Consider the following 19,861-nt stretch of genomic DNA (forward strand, 5'->3'; position numbering starts at 1 on the left):
GTTCAGCAATGTATCGCCATATGTGTATATATGTTTTAATAACAGTTAAAATGTCTCATTTAAAATATAGATTTTATTTAAATTATTTATTATTAAAATTATACATTTCAAATTGTTGCTGCTTAATTTTCGAAAATGGATACAACTTATATATTTATATTTTTTTAAGTGAAACAACTGAAAGGGTATTTACACTCCGCTCACAGTTTTTCTTTTATTTATGTTTTCGCTTCTTCTTCATCAGCGTTCTTCACTACCGCTGCCGGTTTTATAACCATTTGTAATTTTTTTGCTACAATTGATTGTTTTGTTTTTTTTTTATATTAAATAATGTCGCTGTTATTGCAACATGCTGCAAAGCTAATTACGCGTAGAGCACTGCCTCTAAAAACTGCAAGCAGATGTTGCTACTCCATTGATGCGGAGTTAGGAGATGGCACCGAAGTTCTAGTGGAACGTCTGCAAGGCAAACAGCAGGGCATAACAGTGCTGGGTCTGAACAGACCAGCTGCGAAAAACGCCTTTAGTCGCGGAATGGTCAACACTTTCACTGATATACTGCAGGATATTAAGCGGGATAACGGTTCACGTGTTGTTGTGTTGCGCAGTCTGACACCTGGCATATTTTGTGCCGGCGCCGATTTGAAAGAGCGTAAAGGTAGGGGACGCGGTTTTCGTAAGGGGATGTAGCTCAGTGGTAGAGCGTTCGCTTTGCATGTGAAAGGCCCCGGGTTCAATCCCCGGCATCTCCAATCGTCCTAATATATTTTTTTATTATTATTTTTCATAAATATTTTGTTAATTTATTTATTTTCTATTTTAGGCATGACTGCGGAGGAGACTAAAGAATTTGTGACTCAGTTACGTAGCCTGCTTATTAGCATTGAGCAGCTACCCATGCCCGTGATTGCAGCCCTCGATGGCGCCGCGTTAGGAGGTGGCTTAGAAATGGCTCTGGCCTGCGATATACGCACAGCTGCCTCGAATGCCAAGATGGGCTTGGTAGAGACACGCCTGGCGATAATACCCGGCGCTGGTGGCACCCAGCGTTTGCCTCGTATACTCTCACCCGCACTAGCCAAGGAACTGATATTCACGGCTCGCGTGCTGGATGGTGCCGAAGCCAAACAACTGGGTTTGGTCAATCATGTGGTGCAGCAAAACGACACCAAAGATGCAGCCTATCAACAGGCGGTGAAGTTGGCGGAAGAAATATTGCCCAATGGGCCGGTGGGCGTGCGCATGGCCAAGCTAGCCATAGACAAGGGCATGCAGGTGGACCTCAGCACGGGCTACTCCATCGAGGAGGTTTGTTATGCTCAAGTCATACCCACCAAGGACCGTCTGGAGGGACTGGCGGCATTCGCCGAGAAGCGCAAGCCTGTGTATAAAGGCGAATAGACGAAACGTCGAAAGAAATTGAGTTTAATTTTCGGCCTTAAGCGGTGCATTTATTAGTTTTGTTAAACATTTTTTATTGTTATTCTCAATTTGAATAAGGAATTCAATTGAATAGTTTTTATTTCTATAAAGCTGTCAGGCAGATGTGCGTAGTTCGCTTTGTTTTTAATTGTGGGGAGTATCTATCAAGTAGAACATCTACTCTGTTTGTAATACTATAAAATTATAGAAAGATAAAATTAGACATTTGGAATTAGTTTCAAATGTTTCAAAACACTGTCTGTGTGCTTGTTCTCTATAAAGCAGTTTCCTCTACATAGTATATATACATACTATATATTTGTACGCATATGAATTGATTCTGCTATTCAATTGCTAAAGTATCTAATCCTCTAGCAAACAATGGTTACTATTTTGGTTTGGTTTGTGCTATATTGTTAGCCCAGATGACGCAGCTCCAAACAGTTTATGCAGTTAGTCATGTTGAATAGCTAATTGCTGTAATTAAATCTCAGCTTGAATACTCATGTCATGATATTTTGTTCTCACTAAAAATCTATCCACCTCCACCCCTATGCGGAAATTGTAATTTCCATAGAAATGGAAATTCAGTGAAGCATTGTTTAGAAAGCAGCTGCATTCCTGAACCTCAGCTATTGGATATACATATATTATGCATGTACATATAGATGACCTTATGATATATGGAACCATTAACATTTCAGTTGTCATTTTATTACTCGTTGCGAGTATGTTGCGCCAACAAAGAGCTTTTGTTTTCGGCTTTATTGAAATTTGTATACGCAAAATGTACTCAATGAAAGGCGTTAACTGCTTATTAAAACAAATAGATATTGTGGGTGCTTGGCTGTCTCAAGGAGGCAGACTTCTTTTGACTGATTGCAGCTGCTTGTCTCCTACAGCGGCTGACCCACTTGCCACGCCCTTAAGGCTGGCGGGCAGGCACTGTCTCGGTGTAGACATCAAACGCCCATTCAATTAACATGCGCCACCTTGCTTGACATCATGCAAGGTCAGTAGCCGCATGCTCAACTGACTGAGAGCTGTGCGGGTGCGCGACGTCTGGGTTTTTAAGCATTTCAGACCTGACACGGACTGCTGACTCAGACTCAGAGTCAGAGTCAGACTCGGTTAGTATCGGTCATTTGGCAAATCGGATGCGACAATCTAGAGAGAACTAATGCCAGGCGCACTTTGCATACTAATCAATTAATTAATTAATTAATTGCTTAGATGATGAGCTCGGCCTGGCTGCAATACGATCTCGAAAATACAAGCAAAACAAAATATAGATATCGTACAACTCGAAGGCTACTTGATCCGGAACCAATTGCGGAAGTATATTTGATTCAGCATTATTATTTTATTATTTTTATCATTTGTTGTTTCAATCCAAAAACGAAAAAAAAAGTTATTACGTACTACGGAATTCGCGCTAAAACGAGTTTCATGCATTTTAAATGATCTTCGTACATTATTTGCCTGAACAAAATATATATGTAGATATTTGCATTGGCACGTGATATGTTGGGTTCACAATTTGCATTGCGTACACCCTGCACAAAATAAAGGAAAAAATCGCTCACAATACAAATGATAATATGTTTTCCAGGTATTTTTTGTACTTTTAAAGTGAGACATGTTGAGTGTTAACAATTATTGAGATTGCGAACACGTCAAGTCGAACAACAGCAAACGTAACATGACTTAAGCTGGCATACAATGGATACCCTGTATTATCGTAAAATGCTGTCAAAATACAAAGTCCTACCTCAATACTGTCGAAATATTCAACAGGTAGCTTGACATATATAGATGGGATTTAAAATTATATATTATATTATATTTTTTAAGAAGATCGCTTTACAATAACTGCTTTTAGGTCCCTGATTGTTCTTTTAACTTATAGCTCTATGATCCTAAGCCTATCTTTAAAATAATTATCTCTCAAAGATTTGTTAAAGATATATATTTAAAAGTCCCTGCAAATATATATTTTCCAAAATTATCTTTATAGAGATCCCTTTGAAGATGGCCTTTTAAATATTTTCTCAAAAATATAATTTTTAATTCCCAAAAAAATTTTGGTTGGAAAAACCCTGATGCTATTCACAAATACCTCTAGGGTAGGCCAATGTTTTGCTTAAATTTAAGTAGAGAGTATCTGCTGATAAGGCACTCTCGACCGGTTATTTGTTTTGCTTTCTACTCATTTGTGCATTCCCTGACATCAATTATAATCGAAGAATATATACATATATCATCATTATTTATAATCAAAGTAATCATTGTATAACATCCATATCAGATTTTTAGCAATTAATGATGCACTTGACCTTCGACTTATGTTGCACTGATAAAGCATAGCTCTGCTCTGCATCAGCACTCCTATTATTTATCTACACCTTTATCTTAACATAATCTCAACCTCGAACGTTGCGTATACGTCACGTATTGCGTATATCCAGTCTAGCCAGCTTATCTATATTGCTGTTTGTAGCACAAATTAAAGATACACCAGGGCCAACGAATTAAGAGCCAATCAATTGTGACAATTACGTCAAGTGAGTTTTGCTTGTTTTTGATTTTATTTTTAAAATCACAAATTGCTTTCAGCCAATTAGATTTGCCGTTAAATGTAAATATATGCTTAAAGTTTTAGTTTTGCTTTTTCAATATCTTGGTGCCTTAATTAAGTCACTCAAACTGAAGTCGAAAGAGACATTTTAAAATGCGTCACGCGTGAAAATTGTGATTCAAAAATTTTCCACTGGCCCACTGAATGGAACAAGCGACAGCAATTTTATGGCCAGACAACAAAATCGAGTGCAAGAGCAACGCAACACACAAAAGCACAAGCAAACGACAGCAAACAAACAACAACAACATCCACTTGAAACAAGTTAATCACTAAACTCCATGATCGGACTTAAAGAGACGCCTCAAGGCGACAACAGCAACAACAACAACAAACACCAACAACTGCAACAGCCTCTAAGTAATTGCCTTATTGCTGAAGTACTTTTAGCTATCGCCTGGGCCGTGCAAAGCGCTCTTTAAGGCGCCTCTCAAATTCTTAGCTTGGCAATGTTCATTGCACTCCACTTCGGCCAGGTCTCCGCCAAGCCTCTCTGCACATCTCTTCTCGCCAAACGGCAAGCAAAATTAATTGCTGCTGGCAGACACTGTGTCTCTTGCAATATACAGGGTGCTTCGAGTCTTGGTTGAGTTAAATATTTGAGTTTGTTTGAAGAGTGTCAGTTGACAGTTGAGTGAAGTTATTCGACTTCGACTAAAACTTAAAGCTATATTATTTACATAAATCAATTTACATTATTAAAATTAATAACAAAATATTAAGATCAGAAAAGAAATGAAAATGAACATTAATTAACTAAACAAATTTCCCGTTTTTCCATACTATTCAAATATTACTAGGATTTAAATATGTTTAGGAATTAACTTGCCAATTAGCTTTGGAGTTTTTTCTATAGGTTGCAGTCACACATTCGTCAAATGACAAATTGCAATCGGATATAACTGATATCTTTATTTGTAGAGCCATGAACCATAGATGGCGTATCATATACAAGCATTTGGTATACATAGAGTTAAACATTAAATGCATAATTCATAATCTGATGATAATATGATATATATATGATGATGATGATGTAGCGTAGATAAAGCCAGAGTATTTCATGAGTCACAATCAATTTAGATATGTATGTATGTGTTATCTATAAAGTCATCTGATACAAATATGAACATAGTATATATGTTACACTGACCTAGATATGCGCATATGTTTTCAAGTTTTCGTGAATAAATAAATGTCATAAATAAATAAAAGTTCTTAAACTTCAAGAACAGTTTAAAAGGTCTGGTTTCTTAACTAGTTTTGCATTTTAATTTGTGGCAAGATTTTGTTGACAGGTCTAATATAAGTGCAGGCAAAAGCGAAAAAGCTGCTCATTTTCAGCTGCAGCTGCTGTTGGCCGTGGATGAACTTTTTGATTCATGTGCCACCCTGTGCGAGCGGACAAACGCTGCGTATGAGCGATGCAACGCAATGCTCAACTTGTCTTGCTATACAATGTCCAAAACGATCCAATTGGTATAGAAAGCATGCACACACTCACACAGACACACACGCACTGAGTGAGAGAGAGGACGGCGTCACAGTTTCGTTTATTGTCCGCTGCGCTAATTGCTGGCTGCCCCCTCTCACCCATAAATAGTTCATCCAACAGGTGTAGCTGTGTGCGTTGCGCTGTGTTGTGTTGTGTGTACTTTGTAGCCGGCAGCAGCAGCAACAAATTCAGGCACAATCATTGGCTTAATATCAGTCACTAACTGATCGCCAGCCCGTTAACAACAAAGCGCACGCAGTCGCAGCTCGGAAGTTACAAAAACGCGCGCGACTTTAAAAACGGATTTAGTGACTACTTAAAAGGAATCCGTTATTTACGCGTATGCTACATAGCCTTTTTTAACGATTGGCATTGTGTAGAACAAAATAAATAAATTTAATTAGACTCAACTTCCAGTGAAGCAAACCACACGCGACTTTCACGCGACTTTCGGCCAGGCGATTTGCGTGGGCGTTGATTAACGCCAAGCTAAGCAAATAAAGGAATATAAAGAGCTTAACAATTCGTGTCAATGTTAGACTCAGTCAAATTGCCAAAAACAATAAACAAATAACAGATTCTCAAAAATATATCTTTCCGAATATATAATACAATTAATAACGCTTGGGAGAAGGTAACTATTAAATTCACATACAAAATGAAATGAAAATGTAAATGTTAATAGAATACTAAGTTTACTATTTAACCAGACAAATTATTAATAAATATTTTAGTTCAGAAATACACAAAAATTAAACTGCTGAATAATAAAGCTCGAGAGAACGAGTTTTAAATTGCTCTTCTTTGGAGAGAAAATATAAGAGAAACTGTATAAAACACATAATTTGTACATTATATAAATATTCCATACAAATATTTTTAAACTCTTATTTATTTAGTTTTTCTCTACTGCTAAGCAATTTATATAAATCAAAAACAAAAACTGTTTTATAACTTGTACTCCTTTGTTATTATCGAATATTCATATATAAATCATCTAAGTTATGAGCTCGACTGAAAATGAAATGATATATTAGCTAACCTTGACATTTATGAGCTATAAATAAAATCTTAACTATGTTGAACTAGCTCTCAAGCAATAAGGTGAAATTTACGGACATAAGCTTTATCCACAAAATTTTTGCGGCTTCTTTTTTAGCAATCAAGATTTGACTTAACTAATGAAACATTTAACTATAACAAATCGAGTAAAAATATATTACATAGAATCAATTGGTCACACATACATATAACCGATGTGCTACAGAAAGATCATTATATTTATAATTGTTTACAACTGATTTGCAATAAATCTTAAGTTAACAAAGCTTTAAAAGTTGAATTTAGTGAACTGAAAAACTTTGGCATTTGTATTATATATATTCATACATATATATATTGTATTTATATAAATATTTTTTCTTTACGTTGCTCTTACAAATTGATCGTATTCATTAGATTAATTTATATTCTATGGTTTGCTTAGATTTCTAACAGCTGATCATCTACTATTTTACTTTTTTTTTCTGCCAGCCGTTTAGGATTTAAATAGGCTTCCATAAGCTCGAGCTAATTTATGAGCCGTTCTCAGCGAACTTACATAATATCTGGGCAAGGCTTTGTAATTTGCGCACGCGATTGCAATATACAAGTTCAGCATGAAGAATTCGCCAGCGACCTCATTAATTATGCGACGCATGTTTAATTTTTCATTATTTTTCGTTTTTGCATATCGAAAGCGAACTCACTTACCTAGACGCGAATTTGATTTTTGACACTGAGCAGCTCCATTGAAAAAGCATTAACCCTCAATTGCGAATTGATGAATTGCGTTATTGATAATTCTGCTTGTCGGACAACAGCTCTCGCAGCACGTGAATCAAACTTAAAAAAAAAAAGTACAAATAAGAAAACAAAATAAGATATGCAATACTATAACCAACATGTATAAAAAACTGATTCATACGTTGATTTTATATACATAAATAATTGTTTAAATATTATGTACAGAAAAGAAAAAAGAAATTATGGGAATGCAAGCCAAATTAATTTTTTAGACATTGTGGTATAATGTATTCAGTTCCTAAGGGCTTGGAGTGCTTCAATCTCAAGTTGAAGAATCGAGCTTATCGAAATGAAACGATTTAAATTCTTACATTACATTAAATATTTTATATTATTATTTGCCATAAAAAAAAAAAAAAAAAGTTTTTTGCACTTTTAAGTTGCAAAACCACATTCTTAATTATTCCAATTTTTGGCTATTAAGTTGCATGTATTTGGGTTACCTGAGTAATTTAAAGAAATTTTAATGTTATTTGAAATGCAATCAAAATAAGTCTGATTCCATATTAAGAAATTTAAAATCATATTTGACCTAAATTGGAATTACTTCCTTACACAATTATAATTTCATGAAATGAAAAAAAAATATTAAAACAATATAAATGAAAATAAAAATAATATGATTTAAGTTAAATTAAATGGTATACATTTCTGCTATAATATTAAATATATTTTTTTTCTCAAATATTTATTAAAAAGTTAATTTCTGAAATATAGTAACAGAAATTATGAACTAATAAACTTTTGAGATTAGGACAGATATTAAACTCTACGCCGACAGCTGATGTCATTGCCAGTTTAGCATAATCATAAACAATTGAGTGACGCAGTTGTTGCTCAATTATTATGATTATTAATTAAATCATGGCTGGGAGGTGGCAGTCGAGCGTCGATTATAATGCCAACGGCAATCGGGCGCCAATAAACATAAATAATTCGTCTAAATTCGCGGACAGTGATATGACATCGAGAGCTAATCAAATGTCCGCTATGATTCACGATCCTATCGATCGTCCGCGTGACATAGTAAAAAACCAAAGCAGTTCTAGTGCCAGCAATATAAATAATAATAATTACAATCGGCCAGTGCTCATATAAAATACGGGCTCAACATTTCTAATCGAAGCTCGTAAACTTTTATTCAATCAATTTCCCATGAACCCTTTCATAACTATGTAGATATAACTAAACTCACTAACTATATGGGCTATTGCATCTGTCGTAACTGTAAAACATGTCAATGTCGCAGATAAAGATACAGATATATATATATATATATAAATTCTATAATGCATTATATATATTGTTCCTAATTGCTTGACTAATCTTATCAATAATGTTTTTGATAAATAATGCTCGTACAATTTCTTAAGCGTATCTTTTTCTTGATACGTCCACAACATTTAATGTCAATTATGTTATTACAAAATTAACTTTCGCTTTTTCCAGGTAAGCCGCAACTAGCATACAAATTGCAAAGTTGCAAAGTCTCAGATAGATAGCATACGAGTATAGCAGAGTCCTCTTTGGACTGCTTTAAATCTAGGCAGGCGACGTTAACAGCAATAACAATTGCTTATCAGCCTTATCGGTTATTGGGTACAGCTTTATAATTGATTTTAAAAGTAGCTTTGAGTATTTATGACGAGCATTTCGCCGTGTTACTGTATCAACTGCCGCTGCTCGCCGGTTCAGCCATATCGAGGTGTTATCTTTCGGACACCTTCCTTGGCAGCCATTTTCAACGTTGTAGCCGGCCCGAGCATTCAGTTGCATTTGGGCCGAGGGCGCGTTCGGTTCTAAGCCCTAGCTAGTTCTCGATTCGATTCCATATAGAGAATAAGAATAATTATTGTTAAGGAAAAGAAACGTAAGTTTAATCAATTAACCTTTTAACTGCCTCTTGACAAACAGGAAATGGAGGGACTCCATTGAGTTGAATGAGGGCAATTAGGCTCGTGAAAACTTATCTCAAAAATTTCCATATTATGAATGAATTATTCATTTGAAAATATGAATGAAAACGATTATACGGTTTGTTGTTTAGAAACAACTTTTCTGCGGTAATTGTTTTGAATCTTTAACAAACAGTTTTTCATTTAATTATTCAAATAAATCGAAGCAGTAACTGTCATATTAATTTCGGATTTTATCAGTTTTCAAATAAATTGAAGTAATGTTTTATCTAGAAAATTTATTTAAAATCTAAAGGAATTTTATAATAATATGAAATTTATACTTCATATTTTATTCAATCTATATCTAAATAAAAACTGACATCTGTTAAATATAAACAAGATCTGAACTAGTGATCAGTGACATCAGGTATATTGCAATTCCGATTCGTTTCCTCTCCTATCAATCCTTTTAAATGCCTTCTTCACGGCTTTAACAAGAGAATTATAACTCTTAAAACAAACCAAATTTAGTTATGCAGCCTGCAGCTTGTTACTCTTCGGATTTTTGTTGATCCTAATTTTATTTTATGAAAATTAAAATAATTTTTTTTTAAATAAAATTAATATAGTTGGACTTATGAAAAAATAATTGCTTATATATACAAATTTTTAATTTTTCTGTGCACATGATTTAAATCCATAAAGAATATATGTTTATATATATAGAATGCATACTATACATACATAAATACTCAAGTCTATCCTTTTCCAGTTTATTTTTATAAAATGGCTCCCTATTAGTGAATAATAATTTATTAAACGGAATGCTCAATTAATATTACAATTTTTTCAAAGGAGTCCTATACCACGGGCTCCTTTAATCTAATCGACCAATAAAAGTATATGCTAAGAGTGTGACTAGCACCAAAGCCAGTTGGCAACGAGCACACTCATCCAGCTCTTGAGAAAAGCCATAAATAACATTAACAAGTGATTAGAACCTAATCTAATTTGACTATTTTGCGAGTATAAACACTTGTAAAAGGAGTGGGAGAATGATAGAGATAGAGAGAGAGAAAGAGAGAAAAGGGGAGTATGCGTGTTTGGTCAGGTGACCATGAAAGTTATCATTATGCATTATGGCCGAGAGTTTTGAGGGGAATTTGGAATGGGCTTTTATGGGCTCTATATCGGAATTATGAGCCCGGAATTATAGCCCTGACGGAAAACACTGAATAAAATTTATGAATTCAGTTCACTGCCGTCTATATTTGGACGGTCCGAGAAATTCAGATAACGATCGTATTTGCGATTCGCATAGTTTTATAGATGTCCGACCTGTGTTGCGATATAAAGTACTTGAAATTGTCAACGATAAGATATCGATCGGCATGCGCCTAGGAAGTCTCTCAAGTGGATTAGCCCTACCCTACACTGAACCAAACCGACATTGAACCTAAAAGCAAACATTTTGATCGTCCACAGATGACGGACAATAAGGCATTTACGCCGGATACGGCCGCCGCTGAACCGAATTCGGCGCGGCCTTCGAATGCGAGCTCAAAGCAAGAAGCCTTGCCGCCCGCCTACAGCAGCACAGTCGACAGTCTGAAGGACTTCAACTCCAAGTAAGTGGTAGCCTCTTTTTGGTGGATTTGCATCCTCTCATACTCGGAATCTCTCGCTCATTACAGAGCCAACTTGACGGAAAAGGATCAACTGGAGGAGGGCGACTACCATCCGTTCGATCATCGCGATCCAAATGGCGCCAGCTCTGGCGGCGCGTTGGCCCATCTCCTCAAGAGTTCCCTGGGTACTGGCATCCTGGCCATGCCCATGGCTTTTCACAATTCCGGTTTGCTCTTTGGCGGCATCATGACTCTCGTCGTCGGCTTTCTCTGCACGCACTGTGTGCATATTCTGGTAAGTAAATGCTCTCGAATGCAAACAGAAATTAATTCTGAAAGTGAATTGAAATTAAAGTTAAATAAAATATGTAGCAGTTAAAGAAGATCTAAATTAACTTCTCTGTTTTCAAAATGTTTATGAAACGCCCTTAAAAACAATAAAAAGTGAACAATTTTAAAATGCAAAACTTGAAGAAACTCGATCGATATTAAGGGTAGGATAAATAGTAGAATAGATTTTTCATAAATACTAATATGAACCTAACTTAGATAAAGGATATTTTTCTGTATAGTAGGAAATATCAAGATTAAAAAGGCATCTATTGAATTATTAAAAAAATAAAATGTATACAAAATTTTAGATAAAAAGTTAATTCTGGTAGAAAAGTAGTAATAATATATATAGTAATAGTAGAAATAAATTAATCCCCAAATTAATCAGTAAAATCTTACAAACAAAAAATTGATCAAAAAATGTAAAAAAAAAGCTGACGGAAAGAAATATTATTAAATTAAATAATCTACCAATCGGCTTACCTGAAGTACCTGATCAAATAAAAGAAAATAGGACGAGCTCGTGGGAAAGTAGTTTACCAATAATATTTATTCAGGAATTAATAAATAATCAGCTCCAAGTCAATGCAACTCAATTCAACTTTCTTGTTAAGTCAAATTTAATGTTATTAAATGGTATATAAAGTAAAGCCCATGCTAGATGATAAGCAAACTGGCTTGCCAACGCCTTCCAATCAGGCAATCGATAAAGAAATTTGCGTATCCGGCTGAAAGCTTTTTAGCACCTATTTTCGCAATTGACGCATTTGCTAAATGCCGGGGATTTTCTTGCACTTTGCTTTGCGGAAAGAGCAACTAGTTCAAGGGCCGTTCAAGCCCGAGCGCATGTGCAAACAATTGGCAAAGACCTCGATAAAAACGCGTGCGAGTCGCCTTCACTATCAGCGGCAGACAGCCTGACGTTTATAATGATCAGTTACTATAGCAGATCAGTGCCTATAATATATGTGCTCCAATTCCTAGAAATTACAAGTGCTATAAATGACACACGCCCAATAATGAAGCACGCTATAAATAATTTCTTCTAGTTGGACTTTCCGACAATCAACTCACAAATCTCCAGGCAATTCACACTTCCACATATCTTGAGCCACTCGAGTTGCAGATTTATGGCTTGAGATTTAATTAGAATTAACGAAAAAAACGCAAGTAACGCGTGGGTTCTAAATAAACATACAGGTCTTATCTAGTGCTGAGCGTATACCTTCCTAGTGTAGGCTTGAGTATTACGTATGTAGTTGCTGGACAATGCCAGACAGTTGTCGATTGCCCAACAAGTGCTATCAGCCGGCGATAATCGGTTACCATGGCTAATACAAACTGATGGCTTGTTTATGGAGTCGTCATTAGTTAACACTATGAAAATAGGGTCAACAAAAGAGTAATTTACAGCCCTAGCTTAGGTATAAAATTGAAGAACTTTGAAAAAAATTAGAAATTGTTCGATGTAATATTATAAGTAAATATAATTAGGAATTTTTGTTGAAATACTGAATAGCTCATAAATACTAAACATGTAAACAAATATTTTATGTCTACAAATTTATATAAATAATATTTCATAGGCAATATTATTTATTTAATAATAATTATTATTTTATTCAATTTTAATTTAATTTCCCAACTAATTATGGAGCAATTCGATGCGTATTCGATTTTCATAATTTATCTTTATCTATTTTATCTCAACCTTTCTAGGTAGCAACTTCTCACAAGATTTGTCGCGATGCCAAGGTTCCAGCTCTGGGCTTTGCAGAGACTGCTGAAAAGGTGTTCGAATATGGACCTAAAGCTCTAAGACCCTATTCCAATTTCGCCAAGTAAGTGTCGATATTGGACATCATTATTTTTCTTTCCTATTTTTTATCAGTTTAATTAAATATTAATTGATAAATTAATTAGTAAATTTTGGCAAATAATGCTTTACTTCGTTAAGCTTATATTCGCATCAAAATCCTATTATAAGTATATAGATAAGATAACTGAAAATCAGTTGAAATACTCTTAACAATATCTGTAGGAAATTTAGGTATATACATAAATAATTATTATAATTTTCTTATTGAAATGGAAATTGGGGAATTTTGCATATATTCTATATAATTGATATATAATCTGTAGAGTTCAACAACACTTCCATCAATTACTTTCACGCATCGTGACCACATTTTGAATCAAAAATATTCCCCGCAAACTTTTATCGATTCCTGATAATTCGTATAATTAATGAGTGTTTTTTTTTTTTTTTTGTATTGATAAATAACTGGGACTTGGGATAAGTATTTCCGTTAAAGATAACTGATAAATGATCTTTGCAGGCAATTTGTGGATATTGGCCTGATGGCTACCTATTATGCCGCCGCCTGTGTCTACATGGTCTTCATAGCGACCTCGTTTCATGACGTCATCAACTATGATGTGGGCCTCAACTGGGACGTGCGCATCTACATAGCCATGACGGTGATACCCTGCCTGCTGATTGGCCAGATCCGAAACCTGAAGTGGCTGGTGCCCTTCTCCCTGATGGCGAACGTGTTCATTGTTGTCACCTTTGTCATTACACTGTACTACATGTTCGACCAGGAGCTCGACTTGAGTGATAAGCCGCTGATTGCGCCAGCTGCCCATATTCCCCTCTTCTTTGCCACTGTCATCTTTGCCATGGAAGGCATCGGCGTCGTGATGCCCGTGGAGAACTCGATGAGAAAGCCACAGCAGTTCCTTGGCTGTCCCGGCGTGCTCAACACGGCCATGATTACGGTCGTGGTGCTCTACGCCATCATTGGCTTCTTCGGCTATGTGAGTGGAGGTCAGCTCATCGAGTTGCAAGCGTTTTACTCATGCTTCTTTGCTCACTTTACAGGTCAGATTTGGAGACGAAGTGCGAGGCAGCATCACGCTGAATCTGCCCGATGGCAGCTGGCTGGGTGACACGGCCAAGCTGCTCATGGCCGTGGCTATACTCTTCACCTATGGCCTGCAGTTCTACGTGTAAGTAAAGCATTTCTCCACTCCAGACATCCTTTTCCTTACTCTCCCTCCTATTGCAGGCCCAATGAAGTTCTCTGGCGCAAGATCCAGCACAAGTTCCGACCGGAGAAGCACAACATAACGCAAATTCTGCTGCGCACTGGCATCATCCTGGTCAGCGGAGGCATTGCAGCAGGCATTCCCAATCTGGAGCCATTCATCAGTCTCGTGGGCGCCGTCTTCTTTTCGCTGCTGGGCATCTTTGTGCCCAGCTTCGTGGAGACCGTGTACCTGTGGCCCGATCGTCTGGGCTGGTGCAAATGGAAGCTTATCAAGAACATATTGTTGGGAGTTTTCTCGATCCTGGCGCTTGTCGCCGGCGCAGCAGCCTCCATCGATGAGATAATCAATCCCAAGCAGGAGTAGTGGCATGTGCTGTCACAGCACCTGAGTAGTATTAAAGAGATGCAGGTGCATCCAGTGACGGGCGAGTGTATATGACTAAGAGCAGCAGTCACACACACACACACACACACACACACACACACACACAGACACACACACACACACAACAAGAGACACGTAGACCCAACCCCCAATGGCCATGTTGAACATGGCTAAGCAGCTGCCGGACTGCTGGACTGCATTGTAAAGTTGATATTAATTGTTAAGCCCTAACACAGATTTCGCACATATATGTTTGTCTTATGTGTGCCTAGTAAGTACCTGTATCTAACTGTTATGCATCCTTATACACATATAAACAGATATACCTACATGTGTATGTATATTTGTATCTTAAGTAATGCCCAATCCATAGAATTTATAATCGTATTCAATAAGTTTAAAAGTCTTCTTTTATACGCGTTAAATAAAATGAAATTGTTGAAATGTATAAATTTTATGTGGATGTTTGTGGGTGTGGTTCTTAACGGGCAGACCAATTTATTTCTATTCTCGAGAATCTAAATAGGTTCTGCTTAACAACATTTAGAGTCAAGGGTATAGTTATATTCACTAAATTACAGAGCAAAAACAATTTATTTTGTTTCGATAAGGATTTCGTTATATTGAAGTTTTGAAGCACTGAATAACACTAGGGAATCGTATAAATCAATGGAAACCTTCGTGTGGAAAAGCGGCTTCATATATGATATAAATTATGATTAATTAATTGTTTACTGCAGAGCTTTTATAAAACCAATTAAGTTTTATAATTATGTTTATGACCCCAATTTTCATAAAAACATTTTGATAAGAAATCAAACGCTTTGTTGAATATGATAAGAGAAAATGTTTACATTCGCAAGATATATGTAAATAGAAGCATATGTAGATGTGTAGATAAATGGCCAAGTTTAAGAATCTTGGCCAGGCTATCCAGTTATTCCTGTTTTCCAAATTTGTAAAATTCATTATTAATATTCCTTCTAACAGATAAATCTCCTTATCTTGAATAAGTTCACGATTCCACCCATTATCCACGAATGTTTTCAGTGGATTAGAAAACTCCAGCTCAACACAAAATGCATGTGTGGATGTATAAGTTTGTTTAATTTTGCTCCATGACAATAATTTGCATATATTTAAAAGTATAAATAATTGAACTTATAACGAAATACAATTAAGTGGAATAGAATACAACGGCGCACGTACATAATTATTAATTACTTATTCGTTAATCTTTAAGTAGGTAATAAAATGTTCCTTTTGTTGTTTGAATTAAGAAACTACAAACTCAAGCTTAAAATGTTTTTGTGGATGGTCTTTAAAATAATGTTGTGTGGAGCTGAATCTCATATAAATCGGATGTGTGTATTGTTATTGTTATCAGTATCATGTATTATGTGTATAGCTATATTATAAACTGTCTCTTCGGTTGCGACGTCATGGCGGCTGGCTCTTTACTTCTTCTTCTTCTTAGCATTGGAGCTGGTGGCGACCACCTCGCTTTTGCGCTTCTGATTTGCCTTTTGCTGCGGCGGCGGTGCAGGTGTGCTTGTGCTGCTGCCGCCCGGTGTCTTGGGAGCCTTCTTCTTCTTCTCGGCGCGCTCCTTTTCCTCAAGTTCGAGATTCTCGCGTTCAATTAGTGTGATTAGTGTATTGCAGCGTCGTTGAAGCTCCAGAGCTGTGCGGGATTTGATAAACCAGTCAAAGCGAAACTGCGGCGAGGCGCTACAAACCGTAAATCAAATTGCATTAGTTGGTTTCTTTGTCAAAAATTATACTTTTCGAATTCTTACCGTATAGCCGCGCGCAGTTCCTCGTAAACGTTTTCTTTGTCAAAGCCCAGCTTGTGCAGCATGCAGACCAAGAAACGATCTTCGATTTCTGTGTAATTCTTGCCCTTGTTGTTGCCATACTGCAGACGCAGCTGATGAAAAGGCGCGCGATAACGAGACATCTACAAAAAGGACACAGAATATAAATATTGAAATAAAATACTATTTAAAGGGGGATAAAAACATTCATATAGCTAAGCCCACCTTCTGATCGAGCGCCTTTTTGATGGACAGGCGTCGTTGAATCTTGCCCTCGCCACGTTCGATTTGTCCCATGATGCGTTCAATGTCCTGCAGCTCAGTGCATCGCTCCCAGAATACAGCATTATATTCGATCACCTCTTCTGGCGTTTTGCCTTCCACGTCCTTGGCAATGTTTTCGATATCATCGCGTCCATATTTCTCGTTCGCTTTGATGAACTGATTGAAGTCTCGCTTTGTCCAAGCTGTGAAGCCCTGAGACAGCAGATTTTCTTTCTCAAGAATCTCATCCTCGGTGAGGGGTTCAGCTTCATCAATTTTACGCTGTTCCTCGCGTTGCACTTTGGTGGCCTCCGAGCCGAGTTCCGGATTCTTGGGTACTTTGTAGCCAACAGTTTTGCGGAAGTAGTAAATCTCCTGATCGAGCAGCTCGAACAGGCGCGGCGGAAAGAATTGAAAGTCTTGAACAATTGGTTGTTTGGGTGGGCGTGGCGCCTTCGGTGCCTTTGGTTCAGAGACACGCAACGCCTCACGGAAATAAGCATCCACAGCGTAGTTGGCCTTACGCTCACGCTTCGGTGGCTCAATCCAGTTGCCCAAAGCATTTAGCTTTTGCTTTTCGCGCCAATCCTCACCCTCAAATTGATAAACAGATGAGGTGCCCGCTTCGCCGTTTGTGTCCATGGTAAAAGTGCGCAACGAGCTCTCTCCCAAGCTGTCCAAATGAGCTTTCTGCTCTGCCGTCTTTGCCTCGCCGCGCTCCAAAATGACGTCGATGTCCTCGTCGGTGATGTCAGTCTCCTTGGAGCTAAATACCTGATTGGCACCAAAGCGTATAATGTTCAGCATCTCGTCTTTATTCAGCTGGGCACGATTGTCGACGAGTCGGCCGCCCTGAATAACCATTTTGTCCAGTCGCAGCTTCACCTCGGCACGTTCCACAATCTTTTCCTCGACGGTGCTTTCGGTAATTAGACGAAACACGCGCACTTGTTTCTTTTGACCGATACGATGAGCTCGATCCATGGCTTGTAGATCCATCTGTGGGTTCCAATCCGAGTCATATATAATGACCACATCGGCAGTGGCCAAATTGATGCCCAAGCCGCCGGCTCGAGTGGACAACATGAATATAAATTTGGTGCTGTTCTCCATATTGTATTCTTGGATCTGACGGTTACGATCCTCATGCGGTGTCTGGCCATCCAAGCGGCAATAGTTGTAGTTACGCCAATGGCAATAATCTTCCAGAATATCCAACATGCGAGTCATTTGTGAGAAGATTAGCACTCGAGAGCCCTGTTCCTGTAGCTTGGGTAGGAGCTTGTCCAGAATAGCCATTTTGCCCGAGTTATAGACGAGATGAGTGTCCGTTGTGTATGGAGGTCCAGGCTCAGCGCCATCAAACAAATATGGATGATTGGTACACTTACGGAGCTGCATCAAAATGTTCTGAAGACGCATTTTCTCGACTTTGCCAGCGCCGTTGACAATGTCGATGTCCTTGAGGAGCACCTTGGTATACCAGTCACGCTGCATTTTCGATAGACCAACAAAGATTTTCATCTCTTTTTTGGGCTTTAATCGTTTCTCCACCTCTGCCTTTAGACGACGCAGCAGGAATGGCTTCAGTACAGCATGTAGACGCGTAACAAGAGCATCATCGCCCAGGCAAGTGTTCGTGTTGAACCACTCGTCAAAGTCCTCCGAAGAATTGAATACATCGGGAAGCAGAAAATTGAGCAGCGCCCACAACTCATGCAAATTATTCTGTAGGGGCGTGCCGGTAATGAGCAGACGATTTGCGGTCTTGAACTCGCGCAAGATCTCCGAGAGCTTTGACTTTTCGTTCTTAATGCGATGCGCCTCATCGATGACCATGTAGCGCCAGTTGAACTTCTTAAACACCGACTTTTCGCGAATACACATCTCGTAGGAGGTGACACAAACATCCCATTCTCCAGGTAACAGTACATCACGAATGAAGGTGTTGCGAGTGTCCTGATCGCCAATGAGACAAACAGCGCGCAACGACGGACACCACTTCTTAAACTCGTTGACCCAATTTTGAAGAGTTGACTTGGGGACGATTACAATGTGCGGCCCAGCTTGATTCCTGTTTAGGGAAGAGATATATATATGTTAACAAGTCTATTAAGGTGATAAAGGTGTGCATAGGTAACTGCTACTCACTTGAAATGCTTTAGATAGCCCAGCAAAGAGATAGTCTGCAGTGTTTTACCCAAACCCATTTCATCAGCCAGGATGCCATTAATGCCGTTCTCATAGAGCGATATCATCCAATTGAGACCACGCACTTGATAGTCACGCATTTCGCCTCCTTTAATATAGGCTGGCGAAGCATCAAAGCGAAATAGTTCCTTACTAGTCGAGTCCTCAGCAAGTAGCTCCTCATCCTCTTCCTGTTCTGTCTTGCGATGTCGATGGCTGAGAATGAAAAGATCACTTTAGTTATGTAGCTTAACGAGCATTTCATGAATCACTAACTCTGCCACATCCTTATCCTTGTCTTTGTCCTTGTTCTTCTTGGGGCGCCCCTTGGGTTTGGTCGGGCTCTTTGTGCTATTTGTCATAAAATGCGTGAAAATCTCCGTTTGCTTTAACAAATAATCGAAGCGTCTGCTGCGATCTACTTCGATTTTATTGTCAAACTCGGCCTCCTTTTCGCCAGAGGAGCTGGTCGCCTCCGAGGTAGTCTCGTTCTGCATGAGCAAATTATTAACAAACATCTGTAAAATTTTTATCGAAGCGGCATGCGGCGTCTGCGTTTGGCGAAAATTTTGCGAACGCTGCTTTTGCTGAAGTCAATAGCTCTTACCGAGTTTTCCTCGTTGGTTTCCATTGCGGCGGCATCTGTTTTCGACATTTTGATAATGCCGTTTGTTTGGGTTTTTACGATAAAATTGTTTAATTATTGAGTTTTCCAAATTATTTTGGAGAAGCGAGAGCGTTTTGCGCGTTGCTGCGTCTGTATGTGTGAGCGACAGCGGGAAAAAGTGGCGTTTTCGGGGTTGCCTTGAAGTCAATTAATCGATAACAGTCGATAACAATAGCCAGGGCTGCCGAAATAAGATTACTTTTTAAATTTTACAGCGCTAGGCTGCGCG

The 19,861-nt window shown here is 37.9% G+C and overlaps 3 protein-coding genes and 1 non-coding gene across 5 annotated transcripts; 3 read left to right on the forward strand and 1 right to left on the reverse strand.

Annotated features, from left to right (window-relative positions):
* The first annotated feature begins 237 nt into the window (after positions 1–237).
* Positions 238–1,553, forward strand: LOC6580810 (methylglutaconyl-CoA hydratase, mitochondrial). The gene is made up of 2 exons (XM_002006577.4): positions 238–658; positions 824–1,553. Exons 1-2 carry the CDS (start codon positions 331–333, stop codon positions 1,399–1,401), a joined length of 906 nt encoding a protein of 301 aa, XP_002006613.1. The 5' UTR covers positions 238–330; the 3' UTR covers positions 1,402–1,553.
* Positions 681–752, forward strand: Trnaa-ugc. The gene has a single exon. It is a non-coding gene; the product is annotated as a tRNA-Ala (tRNA).
* Positions 1,554–6,168: 4,615 nt separating the features above from the next.
* LOC6580812 (proton-coupled amino acid transporter-like protein CG1139) lies at positions 6,169–15,149 on the forward strand. Of its 2 annotated transcripts, none has more exons than XM_015164429.3 (7): positions 6,169–6,189; positions 10,784–10,926; positions 10,993–11,221; positions 12,979–13,100; positions 13,599–14,079; positions 14,144–14,271; positions 14,331–15,149. In XM_015164429.3, exons 2-7 carry the CDS (start codon positions 10,784–10,786, stop codon positions 14,674–14,676), a joined length of 1,449 nt encoding a protein of 482 aa, XP_015019915.1. In that variant the 5' UTR covers positions 6,169–6,189; the 3' UTR covers positions 14,677–15,149. The 2 variants fall into 2 exon arrangements, with proteins under 2 accessions (XP_015019915.1, XP_002006614.1); XM_002006578.4 differs by lacking the exon at positions 6,169–6,189 and adding an exon at positions 9,168–9,270.
* Positions 15,150–15,785: 636 nt separating this feature from the next.
* LOC6580813 (chromatin-remodeling complex ATPase chain Iswi) lies at positions 15,786–19,752 on the reverse strand. Its single transcript, XM_002006579.4, has 6 exons — positions 19,573–19,752; positions 19,242–19,456; positions 18,927–19,181; positions 16,737–18,849; positions 16,494–16,654; positions 15,786–16,425 (listed from the first exon to the last, which is right to left on the reverse strand). Exons 1-6 carry the CDS (start codon positions 19,618–19,620, stop codon positions 16,155–16,157), a joined length of 3,063 nt encoding a protein of 1,020 aa, XP_002006615.1. The 5' UTR covers positions 19,621–19,752; the 3' UTR covers positions 15,786–16,154.
* Between the last annotated feature and the right edge of the window lie 109 nt (positions 19,753–19,861).

The sequence above is a fragment of the Drosophila mojavensis genome, unplaced genomic scaffold (assembly GCF_018153725.1).
Source record: "Drosophila mojavensis isolate 15081-1352.22 unplaced genomic scaffold, ASM1815372v1 contig_81, whole genome shotgun sequence".
In the NCBI taxonomy this organism is placed as follows: domain Eukaryota; kingdom Metazoa; phylum Arthropoda; class Insecta; order Diptera; family Drosophilidae; genus Drosophila; species Drosophila mojavensis.

What these genes read in the sequence shown, in the direction of transcription:
- LOC6580810 (XM_002006577.4), top strand. Translation starts at nt 331, where the DNA reads ATGTCGCTGTTATTGCAACATGCTGCAAAGCTAATTACGCGTAGAGCA. An exon ending in CGATTTGAAAGAGCGTAAAG is followed by an intron (nt 659 to 823) that starts GTAGGGGACGCG and finishes TTTCTATTTTAG; the next exon opens with GCATGACTGCGGAGGAGACT.
- LOC6580812 (XM_015164429.3), top strand. Translation starts at nt 10,784, where the DNA reads ATGACGGACAATAAGGCATTTACGCCGGATACGGCCGCCGCTGAACCG. An exon ending in CTGAAGGACTTCAACTCCAA is followed by an intron (nt 10,927 to 10,992) that starts GTAAGTGGTAGC and finishes CGCTCATTACAG; the next exon opens with AGCCAACTTGACGGAAAAGG. An exon ending in TCATTGGCTTCTTCGGCTAT is followed by an intron (nt 14,080 to 14,143) that starts GTGAGTGGAGGT and finishes CTCACTTTACAG; the next exon opens with GTCAGATTTGGAGACGAAGT.
- LOC6580813 (XM_002006579.4), bottom strand. Translation starts at nt 19,620, where the DNA reads ATGTCGAAAACAGATGCCGCCGCAATGGAAACCAACGAGGAAAACTCG. An exon ending in AAACCAACGAGGAAAACTCG is followed by an intron (nt 19,457 to 19,572) that starts GTAAGAGCTATT and finishes TTGCTCATGCAG; the next exon opens with AACGAGACTACCTCGGAGGC. An exon ending in AAGGATAAGGATGTGGCAGA is followed by an intron (nt 19,182 to 19,241) that starts GTTAGTGATTCA and finishes TTTCATTCTCAG; the next exon opens with CCATCGACATCGCAAGACAG.